We start from the raw sequence: 15,268 nt of genomic DNA on the forward strand, positions 1-15,268 counted from the left end.
GTTATCTGAAATGAGACAGAAGTCCGTATTACTCTGTCATTAAATAAAAAATGAAAAAGAAAATCGAGAAATTACTATAGTAAATTGTTATACATCCAAATATTAATCTGCTCTCTTTTGAATCAGTTAAAAATCATAGTTTTAACAGACAATCAGTGACTGACTTTTTGCTTCTGAACTAAACGAAAAATTAGTTAAACTTGACTAATTGAATCGGTTTAAGAAAAATCTACTGAAACATCAGATATTTTTAACTGACAATCAGTTATTTTTATTTTTTACTAAATGATCAATAGAAATATTACTATTTAAATTACTGTCTGATTTTTTGCTTCTAAATCAGTTACTTTTAACTCACAATCAGTTATCTTTAATACTAAATAATTAATAGAAATATTACTATTTTAATTAGTGTCTAACTTTTAGCTTCTAAATCAGTTATTTTTAATTGATTCAAATTTAGAGTGATAATAAACGAGTAGTCGGTTATTTAAATCAAATTTTTTCACATTTCTTTCGTTTCTCATGCAGAAAAGTGTATTTTTCTGTGTATAGCTATACACTGATAAAATTATATTTATTCATGATCTAGTATGAAAAACTTGCTTTTCGCCACTATTGTTTTACTTAAATCTTTTTTCGATCCGAGTAAATATTTCCTTCACGTATGAAGTTACTTTTCTTATGGTGTAGAAATTATTTTTAGGAATTTTTGCTATCCAAAGTCTCTTCTGCTGTCATGATTTGTTTATAACTTAAGTGTACTTTGACATTTCGGAAAATACGGTTACTAGGTTTTTACTTCGAACAACAGAAGCTAAAATTGACACCCTATTATCAGCACCCATTAAATTTCAAAGTTTAATAAGTTTTTCTTTAAAACCAATATCAAATTTTGAAAAATTAAGTGCTTGCTGATTACTGGGTGCACAGCTTCATAAAAAATATTTAGTGTCAGTTTCATCAACTCCGATTAAAAGTAAATCAATTTAAGTCTGTTTAACCACTCATGATTAGTCGATTAAGGATTTAGGTCCAGTTTCACCAACTCCGATTAAAAGTTAATGATTAAAGTCAGTTCAACCTCCCATGATTGGTCGGCTAAGGATTTAATCATTGATTAACTTTTAATCGGGGCTGGTGAAACTGGCCCTTTAATTTTTAATCGGTGTTGATGAAAGCAGCCCTTAATGTTAAAATTTGATTTCCAAAATTAAGTGGGTGCCAGTTTCAGGTCTGATATGTAATGATGACTTCGATTGTAAATTTTGATTGTAAATTTCGATTGTAGATTTAAGAGTATTTTTCTCTAGGAAATTGTTGTTCGTGTCTAGTGTATCGATTGAATGTAGTTCGTGTTTGCAAGTGTTGTTCGAAATGATTTTTCCCTCAAGCAGTGTACCTACGATACAAAAAGTCAAAGTAAGATTCCGAAGCCTGATTGTAGTATGTACGATTATAACCATCATGTGTCACTAACGTGCATCGGGGCGCTTGTCGGCGGCTCCAGAGCTTTGTCTGCAGATAGTCAAAGATAGGAACGTACGGGGACCTGAGGATGTAATGCGGGATGCACCAGCGTCGCATGTTGCAGGGTCCCAGGTAATTCACCAGCTGCTGAATAAGCTAGAGGATGATGCCACAGTTCTGGACCACTCGGGAAGAATGGGCTTCCTAGGGCTGTAAAACATAATTTATTCATATTACTCCACCATGTTTAGCACTCAATCAATTCATTTTTTATCACTTGTAAAATTTCCAATCGCACTTTCTGCCCAATGCCCATAAAAAATACATTTTCAAATATTTAAAAATTACAGAATTTAACAGAATTTAACTATTCTGTAAAATGCTATTTTTTGCCTCTTCTTTTTCTATTTTATTAAAAAAGGAAATTTTCCCATTTAAAAACAAATCGAATTGTTGGGGGAGATTTGAAAATGAATTTTCTCTCGGTGATTAAATTATGGAGTTTAAATTTAGTTTGAGAACATAGCATCAACTGACGTTTCTGAATTTTGCAAATCAAATATCAGTAGAGGAGTAACTGTCTCGCTTTAATTATGTCGGGGAAAATGATATTCCATTTTTGTCACAATGAAAAAGACTCCAAGGGAAATTAAACGATAAAACATGAGAGAGAGAGAGTGAAAGAGCACTGGGGAGGAAAAAGTGGAAAATGTTGGAAATTTTACAACTCTATAAACTAGACGATTTATATAAAGTTTCGAAACCTATTTCTCCTATTATAGATGTGACAAATTTCAATTGAAATTTACGACAATCTTTATTGACGAGTGGTTTCTAAATTCCGAGAGTTGAAATTTATTCTTTTCCAAACTTTATAAGATCTGTCATTGAAACTAATTTTTTGTCTTTACTAAACAGTTTGTTTTAAATTCTAAATTTTTCAAGTTTAAAATTCTTTTTTTTTATCGCGACTTGAAAATTATTCGGTAAAATCGCAAAACATAAAAATTCAAAAGGTCATTAAATGAAAATGAACCTTTTATTATGCAATTTGTAAAGTAGATTTCCTGGTGATTCGATTCTTATAAATAATAGAGGAGCTGAGAAAAATATTTAAATAACTGACCCAGTTTCAGAGCGATCGTTACTTACAGATATCATTATTCAATGTCTTTATACATTTCAAGTAGTAACAAAAAATAAAAACTTTTTTCAAGTGCAATATTCACAACTTTCACATATATATACATTATTGTAGAAAAATTTTTTTAAAATGTCCTACTTGCTGTAGTACAACTGTGTCATTGAAATGGACATTAATGGGTTTTTTATACTATTTTGCAGATTACATTCTTAGATTAGATGAAGGATTGAGTTGTTTCAAAATTACACTGCAATTAACATAAATATTTTTTTCCATCACGCGTATTCTGGAAAATGGTTTAAGAAAAAATTTTCTCTGTAAAAGAATTATTTTTGGTGATTTTTCGAGTAAAAAGAAAATTTCGACAAAAAATAAAAGACTGTTAGATAATTTTCTTTAGAGTCTAAAAATTTGATTGCGGTAATTAAAAACGAATTTTTCCATATCCCCTAAAGTATGAAAAATGTTAGAGTTTGAAGAATCGATTTTCTTCAAATGTTCGACTGGTTTCTAGGAAAAATTATTCGTTGCGTGACGAAAAAGAAAAACAAACGGAAAAAAAGCCTGCAGTAAATAGCATGTCATCAGACTATCTTTAAGATCACATTAGAGCTTTTGTGTAATATACACATATAAAAAAGAACTAATTCAATCGTCAACACGATAATGAAAATATTTCCCTCCCCTTCGAGTCATATATAACCTTCTTGTTTAATCAATAAAATAATTTATCATTTAAACAATCATTTTGAATCTTTCTAGTCATAAAATTTTAAGTTGGCATTTTTTTACGTATAAGTATTGGACGAAAATGTCCGATGCCTCTGTAAAGTTGATGAAATAAAAAATAAGTTAAAAGATTCCAATTTTCATTTTGACAAGAATTGAAAAGCATCATCATTGTATTTTTTTTTCTTTTTGGTACTATTACTTTTTCCCCAATAAAATCTGATTGTAGGTTCGTGACAATCGAAAAGATTGGTATAAAAATCGAATGATACGTTATACCTCGAGTCAAACAAGATTTCATGCGAATAATTGAGATTGTGTGGCAAACCCATAGCGACGAAGCATTGAGTCTATGTCTATTATTGTATACACCTTTTTTGCCAGTTTAAGCTAGATGTCAATGTACTGGAAAATAATCTTCCAAATCCAATATTTCGAAGCCGATAGTGAAAGAATTGGGTTTCACAAAATCAAGAGAGACAAAGCAATTAGGAGTATCATCTCTGCTTTTGTTATTTCGTCAAATTCGACTTACAATAACTCAGGGTTGTTATGATTTAAATCATGACTTAAATCAGGACTTAAATCAGAATTTAAATCAAAGACATGTTTCCATTTTAATCATAATTAAAATCAAATTTTATAATTAAAAATAGCTTTTTTTAATCAACTTTGCTACTTAATGAAGAATCCAACAAAGAACTTGAAGGAAATGGAACGTACTCGATAATAAATTTTGTAAAAAAGCAAAAAGTAACTTTAAGACTGATAGAAGTACTAAAAAACTTACTATATCGAAAAATTAAACTTCACGATTATTTTTACACAATTTCTAAATTAAATTACATTTAAAAACTGAATAATATGCTTTTTAAATAAATATTTAAATTCCTATTTATTTTTCCACAGAAATTAAAATATTTTAAATGATTTTGACTGAAATTCTATTTTTAAATCAATTCTTATTAGAAAGATCTACGAGCATTCAATTATTTAGATAAGAAGTAAATAACTTGAATTCTTTTTTAAATAATTTTAATAAAATTTTTAAGAATAATTGAATTTTTCGAGGAAATTAATTAAAATTGTATTAAAAAGAATTGAATTCCTGCTAAAATTCAATTATTTTATGAAAATAATTGAATAATTATTTATTTACATTATTTTATAAAAATAATTGAATTCTTTTAACGAATTTTATTATTTATAAAAAGAGTTGAATTCTTGAGAAGAATTTTATTATTTATAAAAATAATTGAATACTTGCGAAAAGAATATTAATAAAATTTTTAAGAATAATTTAATTTTTCGAAAAATATATTTAAAATTGGATTGAAAAAATTCAATTTTTGCAAAAATCCTATAATTTATGAAAATAATTGATTCCCGAGAAGAATTTTCTTATATTTATAAAAAGAATTGAATTCTTGAGAAGAATTCCTGTAAAAATTTTGTTATTTATAAAAATAATTGAATTCTTGAAACAAATTTTATTAAAATTTTTAATAATAATTAAATTTTTCGACGAATTTTATAAAAAAATTTTAAATAATTCATTATTTTTACAAAAATATTTTTGAAAATTGTGTTTTAAATAATTAAATTCTTGTAAAAATTTGATTATTTATGAAAATAATTGAATTCTTGAAACGAATTATATGAAAATCTTTAATAATAATTGGAATATTGTGACGAACTTTATAAAAAACTTTTTAAATAATTAATGTTTTCAAAAAATTTGATGAAAATTGTGTTTTAAATAATTGAATTCTAGTAAAAACTTTATTATTTATAAAAAATAATTGAATTTTTACGAAGAACGAAGATTTTCTGAAAAAAATTTTATAAAAACTTTTAAAAATAATTGAATTATTTGGAACAATTTTATTATTATTTATAAAAAAATTGAATTCTTATTGTAAATTATTTTACAGTTTACGAAAATAATTGAATTTGTTCGGAGAAATTTATCAAAATTTTCAAAAATAATTGAATAATTCAGAGGAATGTTATTATTTACAAAAATAATTGAATTTTTGCGAAGAATTTTATAAAAACTTTTGAAAATAATTGAATTGTTTGGAACAATTTTATTATTATTTATGAAAAATTGAATTCTTATTGTGAATAATTTGATTGTCTATAAAAATAATTAGATTTTAGTAAAGGATTTTATTAAAATCTTTCAAAATAATTGAATTCTTTTATAGAATTTTATTCAAATTTATAAAAATAATTGAATTCTTACGAATAATTGTATTATCTATGAAAATAATTGAATTTTTGCCATCAATTTTATTGGAATTTTTCGAAATAATTGATTTTCTGAAAGGAATTTTTTATTGATGAAAATAATTGATTTCTTACGAATAATTTTATTATCTATGAAAATAATTGAATTCTTGTAATGAATTTAATTAAAATTTTTAATAATATTTGAATTTTGCGAAGAATTTTATAAAAATCTTTTTAAATAATTGATTTTCTTTGGAAAAAATAAATTCTTTGAAAATTGTATTTCGAAGCGCAGAAGTTTCAGCCTTAAAAAATTACAATCAATTGTTCGATCGTGATCCTCAATTGATCATTATTTTCCATTGTCATCGCATCATTAATTTCCACTATAATTCAATTTTCAACAAATATGAATCCAAATCAAATCCTAAATCAATATTCTCATTATTAAAAATTAAAAATAATTTTCGATTTTAAAAATAAATTCTCTCATTTTTTATGAATAATTTGCAGAATTTTCGAAATGAAATCCGAGGTTGACTCTAATGTTTTATTGACAAAAGTATTTGTACTGTGAAGTTTGATGTGTTTGGTGCCTCGTAACAAGTGAACGAAGCGAATTTCTATTCCGAGGTATAGCAACACTGTGCACTTTATTGATTCAGGACTGACCTCTGATTCACACCACACACGTGGAAACTATACAGTAAAACAATACCAAGGAAAATTCTTCTCTTTAGAAATTTACCAATTCACCTATTTTAAAAATTTACCCCACCCGAAACACTGTTATTTTCCCCAACTGTTATTGTTTCACCATGTTATTAACTTCTGGTTTATTTGCGTTTTAATTTGTAACCGGAAACCACGCGAAAGTCATTTTAACACTTTGTGAAAGATAACAAAAAACAAAAAGGAAAATAAAAAATAAAAATGAAAAATGACCATTAAAGGGAAAAATAATGTATCTGTTTTTGAAAAAAATGTCATAATACAATTTTTATGTGAAAAAAGAAAATACATAAAAAAAATGAGATTGAACGATAAATAAACAATGTTTTCTTTCGTCCCAGTTTTTAATGCAATAAAAATCCTTTCTAATGGAATATTTTTCAGTGGAAACGCAATTTGCGACCTGTAATTTACGTAATGATAGATTTTTCCTATTCTCGCAGTGATTTTTCTATATAATTCCTTTCTGGATAATAAAAATTCAAATTCGAATATTACGAAACATGTAGGGAGAAAAAAAATGCTTTCAAGTTTTAAAAAAAAACTTCAACTCTTTGTCTAAATTTTTCTTTTAACCCACTTTTAAAAATAACTCTTTTCCAAGAAAACTTTTTCTGGCAGGTATTACCTAAATATGTTCCGAAAAACTTTTGGACGTTCAATTAAATGCAATTTTTTTCCAATCACTCTTTCAAATTTTCATAATCAAAACCTGTACCTAGTTTTTCATTCATTAAATATTTATAACAGTTTCGAAACTTATGAAAAGCAAAGAACTCAAAAATATCGTTAAATATCCTGTGAACTATTTAAAATTTTTGAAATATTCAGATTATTTATTTATTTCACAATTTGAAATAATCTTTTGCAGTATTTTCGAAAAGTTGATTCTATAAAGTCGAAAATGTTTTCAATTTATAATGTCGTAAATTTTTAAATTCTCTATAAGAGGACTTAAAATGATTTTTAAGTAGCTTGAATTATTTCGAGACTAAAATTTAAATATCGTAGGTACAATTGAAATGTTGTGAATTATATTATAAAATATGCGCGGTATTATGGAAAAGACACTGGAACTTAAACAGTAAAGTTGTCTCTCAATAGCCAAAGTTCCAGGGTATTTTAATTAAATAAATTGCATTTAACTTTCCCGTTTAATTTTTTAGGTACTTTCGGACAAAATTTTATTCCGATTTTTATAGAGTAGGATTCGCAATAAATTCTATAGAATTTTATATGTTTTTAATATTATTTTACATTTTCTGAACCTTAATTAGCAGTTTTCTAGTAATTAAAGAGTTTCATTTATAACGATTGCGGATTTATTTATGAATTAAATAGTTATGTTTCTTTAGTGATTTTTAGTAAAAAAACTAAATAGTAAAATATCTACTAATTCTGACAACGAAATGTTTTATTTTAGCCAAACCTAATTTATTTTAATGTAAAGATTTTTTTTTAATAATTTATTTTATTATAAATTATATTATAAATTATGTAAATTATTATAAATTTTATTTTAAATTATATAAATTATTATAAATTCTATTATTAATAATTTATTTTAGTTAAGTAAACATAGTTTTTCTGCAGATATCAAATTGAAACAAAAAACGAATCAAAACGTTGCATTTGATTCGTTTTTGTCTCAATTTGATATCAGCAGAAAAACTGTGAAAGTATATTAGTCACAGTAAAAGTATGTATTTTACTAAATTATTCATTTCTTTTAAATAAATAATTATTTAGGACAAATAAAATTTATCTGTAACAATTTTTTGTTACTAAAAAATTATTTAGTAAACTCTGAGAGTCAAATATTTTTTTTTTGGGCGTTCAAAAAGTAAAGTTTCACTATTTTAGTTGTCAGGTATTTTCTACTATTAAATTAGTAAAATCATTAACATTTAATTAGTAAACAAGTCCGCAATTTTTCTCTCCAAATCCAAATTAGTCGAAATTAACAAATTGTTAGTAAAATCTTTTCTGAAGGTTTGCATCAGCACTTAGTAAAAATAATTAATTATTAGCAAAATTTAATTCGTTTTTAATTAATTATTTTAGTTCTTTTTTAGTTAATTTAATTACTCTTTAAAATTGAATTAGTAAAAATATTTACTAATTTGAATTAGTGACTAATTTTTTGTTTTTAAATTAGTAAATTTTATCAATGAATTAGTAAAAATTACTGTTTATTAGTAAAATTTACTAGTTAAATTAGTAAATTTTTAATTCATTAGCAAATTTTACTAAGGAATTAGTAGAAATTACTTCTAATTAGTAAAATTGACTAATTTAAATAGTAACTTTTTAAATCATTAGTCAATTTTACTAATCTAATAGTAGAAGTTACTACTTATTAGTAAAATTTACGAATTCAAAAGGAAAAAGTTTTGAATCTATTTTTGAGTTAGCAAATTTTTAATTCATTAGTAAAAATTACTTTTTATTAGTAAAAATTACTATTTATTAGTAGATAATACTAATAAATTAGTGGAAATTACTACTTATTAGTAAAATTTACTAATTAAATTAGCAAATTTTTTATTCATTAGTAGAAATTACTACTTATTAGTAAAATTTGCTAATTAAATTAGCAAATTTTTAATTCATTAGTAGAAATTACTACTTATTAGTAAAATTTACTAATTAAAAATCAAATAGGTATTGAATTTTTTTTAATTAGTAGATATTATTAATAAATTAGTAGAAATGGCTATTTTCTAGTAGAAATTTCTACTTATTAGTAGAATTTAACTAATTAAATTAGTAGATTTTTAATTCATTAGTAGATTTTTTTAATGGATTAGTTGAAATTACTACTTAATAGTAAATGGAACTGTTTACATTAGTAAATTTTTAATTCTTTAGTAGAAATTACTATTTATTAGTAGAAATGACTACTTATTAGTCAAATTTGCTAATTAAAAAGGAAAAATTTTTTAAATCTTTTTGAATTTGTAAATTTTACTAATAAATTTGTAAAAATTACTATTTATTAGTAGAAATTACTACTTTTTAGTAAAGTTAAGGAATTAAATTAGTAAATTTTTAATTAATTAGTAGATAATACTACCTAACAGTAAAATTTGGTCAGTAAATTAGTAAATTTTTAATTTTTTAGTAAGTTTTTCTAATAAATTAGTAGAAATTACTACTTATTAGTAAAATTTACTAATTCAAAAGGAAAAGGTTTTAAATTTTTTTGAATTTGTAGATTTTACTAATGAATTTGTAAAATTACTATTTATTAGTAGAAATTACGATTTATAAGTAGAAATTACTTCTTATTAATAAAATTAAGTAATTAAATTAGTAAATTTGTAATGAATTAGTAGAAATTACTACTTATTAGTAAAATTTACTAATTCAAAAGGAAAAGGTTTTAAATTTTTTTTGAATTTCGAGATTTTACTAGTGAATTTGTAAAAATTATTATTTATTAATAGAAATTACTATTTACAATTAAAAAATACTACTTATTAGTAAAGTTGAGTAATTAAATTAGTAAATTTTTAATTAATTAATAGAAATTACTACTTAATAGTAAAATTTTCTAATTAAATTAGTAAATGTTTCTAATGTATTAGTAGAAATTACTACTTATTAGTAAAATTTACTAATTCAAAATGAAAAGTTTTTAAATCATTTTGAATTTGTAGATTTTACAAATAAATTTGTAGAAATTACTAATTATCAGTAAAATTTACTAACTCATAAGTAAAAATTCAGTCACTAGTTCAAATTAGTAAATATTTTTAACGAATTCAAATTTAGGAGTTAATTAGTAGAAAAATACTAATTCAGATTTATAATACACTGTAAAAAAATTTAAAAAGTAAATGGCATCGGGAGTAAAATTTAAAAAATCTACTCCAAAAGTTAGTCAAACTGGATAAATAGGAGTAAAAAAAAATTTATTATCAATTCCTTTGGGAGTTATTTAGCAATAACTTAAGATTTAAACTTTAAAGGAATTAATCCAGAGGAGTAAATTTTAACTCTAAATTCTCCCTTCGGTTCAACTCCAAAAAACTCCTCTCTTTTTCCACAGTGTAATATTATTAATAATGCATAAACAATATTGGATAATAAATTTACTTTTTCATCCTAAAAAAAGAAAAAAAAACAGGGTAAAATTCTATAGAATAAAAGTAGGGCAACAAAACTGACTCGGTCGTAAAATAAACGAAACGCGAGATTTCCATGTTTGAAAAATATAATGTCCCGCGCGTCGAGAACCGTTCGGCAGAATATATAGAATTTTTGAAATCGGTGCAGTTGGGGGTAAGGGGTGTAAATCGGGTGTAAATCGGGTGTAAGGGGGTAGCTGGGGGGTGAGAAAGAGGTAGTGAGAAAACGTACGTTTATTCAGCAAGTGAATTTTGTGGCGGTGCATACTTACGTCCAGTTAGAGGGTGCATCAGAGCGGGGTGCGAGGTGGCTGCTGCAGCGGCTGGTTGCTTGGGTTTGCTAACCTTTGTGTTACTTTTTGCAAATTCCAAACGTATGGTTTGTGGCATATCAGGATCGAATCTAACCCCCTGCTGCAAATAGATCCCTAAATTAGTAAACGGGGAGCACACGTGGAAATGTGGATAACTAGGTGGCTAAATGGAAAAAAGGAGAACTACCGTGCCCAAGCTCGTTACATTGTATAAAAGAACAAACATTTTTTTTTCGTTTCTTCAATTTTCTATTTTCTATATTTTTTTTATATTCTACAGAGAACAATGTTTTTCTAAACAAAAATTCAAGCAGTACTTCTAATTGGAATCTCTATTCTCTTGCAATGGGATTAGTACAGGATTGCTTGTCCTTGATCCACTTGCTCATACTTTTTTTCTTTTGCATTCTTTTCAAAATTATACCGTGTACTTTAAAAAAATTTTAAATTTATGTTATGTTATGGTTTAAATCAACTTGACTAAAATCATCATTTAGATCAGGATTTAAATCAAATTTTTACTAAAAAATAGCTTTTTTTAATAAAATAAGGCAAATCATTTTTTAATCTGTAATATTTTAAAGAGCTTTTAAAGCTTTTTTAATAAATTTTTCACTCAAGGAAGAATCCAAAAAAGAATCTGAAAGAATTGGATCAAAAGATAAAATTAAAGTTACCAACGTTTAAAAATTAAACAAAAAAAACAAACCTCGATAATAAATTATTAAATAAAATAAATAATAAATAAATAAAATAATAAATAAATAGTAAATAAAATTCTTTAAATTTAGGAAAAAGTAGCTTTAAAGCTAAAAAAAGTAGCTATGGAATAATTAAACTCGACGACTCAATTTTTTTATAATTTCTAAAAACTATAACTATAACTCTTCTAATATTCAATTATTATATAAAATTTTAGCAGAAATTCAATTTTAAATCAATTCTTATCAGAAAGTTCTAGGAGAATTCAATTATTTAGATGCAAAATAAATAATTTATTGAATAATTAAATATTTTTTAAAACTGATTTTTTATAAAGAGCTTTATCATAATTTTTGAAAATAATTGAATTGTAACGAAGAATTCTATTAAAATTTTTAAAAATTTATTGAATTCATTCGAGGAATTATAATAAAATATTAAAGAATTTTTCGAGGAATTCTGTTATAATTGTATTAAAAATAATTGAATTCCAGAAAATAATTTTATTATTCATAAAAAGAATTGAATTCCTCAGAATTCAGAATTTTTTAAAAATCTTTTTAAATAATTGAATTTCTTCGAAGAATTTTATAAATGATTTGTTTTAAATAATAGAATATTCCTGTAAAAACTTTATTATTTACAAAAATAATTGAATTTTTTAAACGAATTTTATTAAGGTATTTGTCGCGCGACTGGTCACTCTCAAAAGTTTGTATCCGTTGACTGTACTTATGAAACGATTATGAATGCGAGTTTCCGAAAAACTTTTGCGGACGTACAGTTTGACACACAGATGTTCTCAATGTATATTCATAACCTCTCGCATGAAAAACGATCGTGGCAACGTCGCAAGTTTGGCGTATGGCCGTCTTTAAAATTTCGCGCCAAAAGTAGCAGACAAGCTGTAGTATTTAACAAGCGCTATTGCCACGTTTACGAATTCACCTGTCATTTACAGTAAATGTTAAAATAATTTTTCAAGTTTGATGTTAAATATCTTTTAAACGAGACGGTGAAAAATTTTCATTTTTTTTATAAAAGTTCATTTTGGTTCTATAAATAAAACTTTAGTTTTTCTAAAAAATCTGTCGATTAGTATAAGTGCAAAAATTAAAAATCTGTGGTTTTCATTTGGTTTTCCTATACCGTACATGTTAAAAATCGAAACTTTGATTTCATTTTTTGAGACTTACAGACGGTCAATTTTATTTTAATAGGCCTTATTTTGTAGATAAATATCCAAAGAATAATTATGTGAAATTTAAAAAAATTCTGTCGAAAACGAATTTACGCGACAAATACCTTAAAGTTTTTAAAAATAATTGAATCTTGGGACAAATTTTATAAAAATCCTTTAAAATAATTCATTTTCTCAAAAAATTTTATAAAAATTGTATTTTAAATAATTGAATTTCTAAGAAGAATTTTATTATTCAAAAAATAATTGAAATCTTAAAAAAAAATTTATTATTTACAAAAAGAATTGAATTCCTGAGAAAAATTTTATTATTAAAAAAATAATTGAAATCTTAAACAAAAATTTATTATTTACTAAAAGAATTGAATTCCTGAGAAAAATTTTATTATTTATAAAAATAATTGAATTCTTGCGAAGAATTTTATAAAAATCATTTTAAATAATTGTATTTTTCGAGGAATTCATTTCAAATTGTATTAAAAATAATAGATTTCCTGTAAAAAATTTTATTATTTATAAAAATAATTGAATTTTTTAACGAATTTTACTAAAGTTTTTAAAAATAATTGAATCTTGGGACAAATTTTATAAAAATCCTTTAAAATAATTTATTTTTTTCAAAAATTTTATGAAAATTTTATTTTAAATAATTGAATTTCCGAGAAGAATTTTATTATTCAAAAAATAATTGAATTCTTGGAACGTATTTTATGAAAATTTTTAAGAACAATTGAAATCTTGAAAGGAATTTTATTATTTATAAAAATAATTGAAATTTTGAAAAGAATTTTATTATTTATAAAAATAATTGAAATTTTGAAAGGAATTTTATTATTTATAAAAATAATTGAAATTTTGAAAAGAATTTTATTATTTATAAAAATAATTGAAATTTTGAAAGGAATTTTATTATTTATAAAAATAATTGAAATTTTGAAAAGAATTTTATTATTTATAAAAATAATTGAAATGTTGAAAAGAATTTTATTATTTATAAAAATAATTGAATTCTTACGAAGAATTTTCAAAAAATCTTTTTAAACAATTGCATTTTTCGAGGAATTTATTTAAAATTGCATTAAAAATAATTGAATCCTAACAAAAAATTTTATTATTTATAGAAAGAATTTAATTCCTGAAAATAATTTTATTATTTATAAAAGTAATTGAATTTTTGCAAAGAATTTTATAAAAATCTTATTAATAATTGATTTTCTTCGAGATTTTATGAAAATTGTGTTAAGTAATTGAATTGCTTGAATTTTATTTAAATTGTTAGGAACTTAATTCTTTATTCTTCTACTAGTATCTACTCTTGTTTAAAGTTTACAATTCAAATAATAAAAAACTTAAAAAAAACCAACATAAATATATAAAAACTGTTAATTTAACAGAAGTTAATTCAATTATTTTTTCAACCGGTTCGATAAAATATTTTTTTTAAGAAAAATAAAAGTAGTTATTCTTTGTTGCCTCTATTATAGAATTAATTTTTTATTATCATTTCTAAAAAAATCAAGCTCCAGAAAAAATTTGATTTAAATAAAAAAAATCCGATTTAAATTAAAAAATCATGATTTTTAAAAGCTTTAATTATAATCAGAGCTTTTTTCTAAGGATATCAAATTGAGACAAAAAAACATCAAAATAGTTGCAAAGTAACATTTTGATACCTTTTTTTCGTCTCAATTTCGACATTCTCAGAAAAACTGTTGATTTTCGATTATCAAGTATAATTATTAATTTAACGTTACGTGCTTAGAGACAATATAAACTCATCTATGCATATCCACGTACAAAAGTTACTCTTTTGAATTTATCGAAAATTCAATTTTATTGTGAATGATACAATTGACGAGTGGGGCACGTGGTCCAATAATTTTTAGCGTGAGCGAGTGTGTCATCCGACAAAAGGATGTTTGTAGAATGCAGGGATACTGTTGCTGTCATTGTTGTTGTCTTTACACTGAAAAAAATCCCGAGTAATTTACCCACTTTTTTACTGTTACTCTAGTTCTGTTAGTTCAACTATTTTTTTCAAAAGTTAATAATTAGTTTGCTTTTTAAAAAAATCAATTGTACTGCTCTATTCAATGTTTGTTGTAGTTTTCAGTTAATAAAAATATTTCATACTTTGCAATCATTTTGCTTTTTGGATAAATAAACTATTTTCGGGTTTTTTTCCGTGACAATAAATTAGAAAAAAAATATTGCGAAATTAAATTAAATGTTATTAATTTTTTCTTCAATGAGTCGATGATAGTTGATTGCAACTGAAAATCAGTTGAGAAACGATTGTAAAATTGACTGGGGATTTTTTTCAGTTTTTCTCTCAGTGTAGTAAAAAGTACTGTTTGAACATAATTTTTCATTTTGTTTTTGTTTTTGTCTCTTCAATAAAAGGATGTACATTTTTGCATTGCGTGAAGTCAGTTGCGTGGTGAGGTAGAAAATAAAAAATTTAACAAGGTGTGATGCGCTCTCAAAGGCACGAAACAACACCATATCGAGAAATGTTACACACGGTGCAACCAGCAAGAACAATCGAAACAAGGGATTTGTCGATTTTCATCAAAATAAAATAACTTGAGCCTAAAATTTAAAAAAA

General features: G+C 23.9%; 2 protein-coding genes across 4 annotated transcripts in view; one reads left to right on the top strand and one right to left on the bottom strand.

Moving 5' to 3' along the window:
- LOC122499272 (aquaporin-like) overlaps positions 1 to 15,268 on the top strand; it is a 240,862-nt gene that overhangs the window by 152,389 nt on the left and 73,205 nt on the right. The gene's annotated exons all lie outside the window — the stretch shown is intronic.
- LOC122499270 (protein couch potato) overlaps positions 1 to 15,268 on the bottom strand; it is a 101,221-nt gene that overhangs the window by 20,942 nt on the left and 65,011 nt on the right. For all 3 annotated transcript variants that reach the window (XM_043607521.1, XM_043607520.1, XM_043607522.1), the window contains 2 exons: positions 10,716 to 10,857; positions 1,547 to 1,680 (listed from right to left, as the gene is read on the bottom strand). In XM_043607521.1, the coding sequence (XP_043463456.1) occupies positions 1,547 to 1,680; positions 10,716 to 10,857 (276 nt within the window). The remainder of the gene's footprint in view (positions 1 to 1,546; positions 1,681 to 10,715; positions 10,858 to 15,268) is intronic.

This window comes from Leptopilina heterotoma, unplaced genomic scaffold (assembly GCF_015476425.1).
Source record: "Leptopilina heterotoma isolate Lh14 unplaced genomic scaffold, ASM1547642v1 Lhet_166, whole genome shotgun sequence".
NCBI classification, from domain to species: Eukaryota; Metazoa; Arthropoda; class Insecta; order Hymenoptera; family Figitidae; genus Leptopilina; species Leptopilina heterotoma.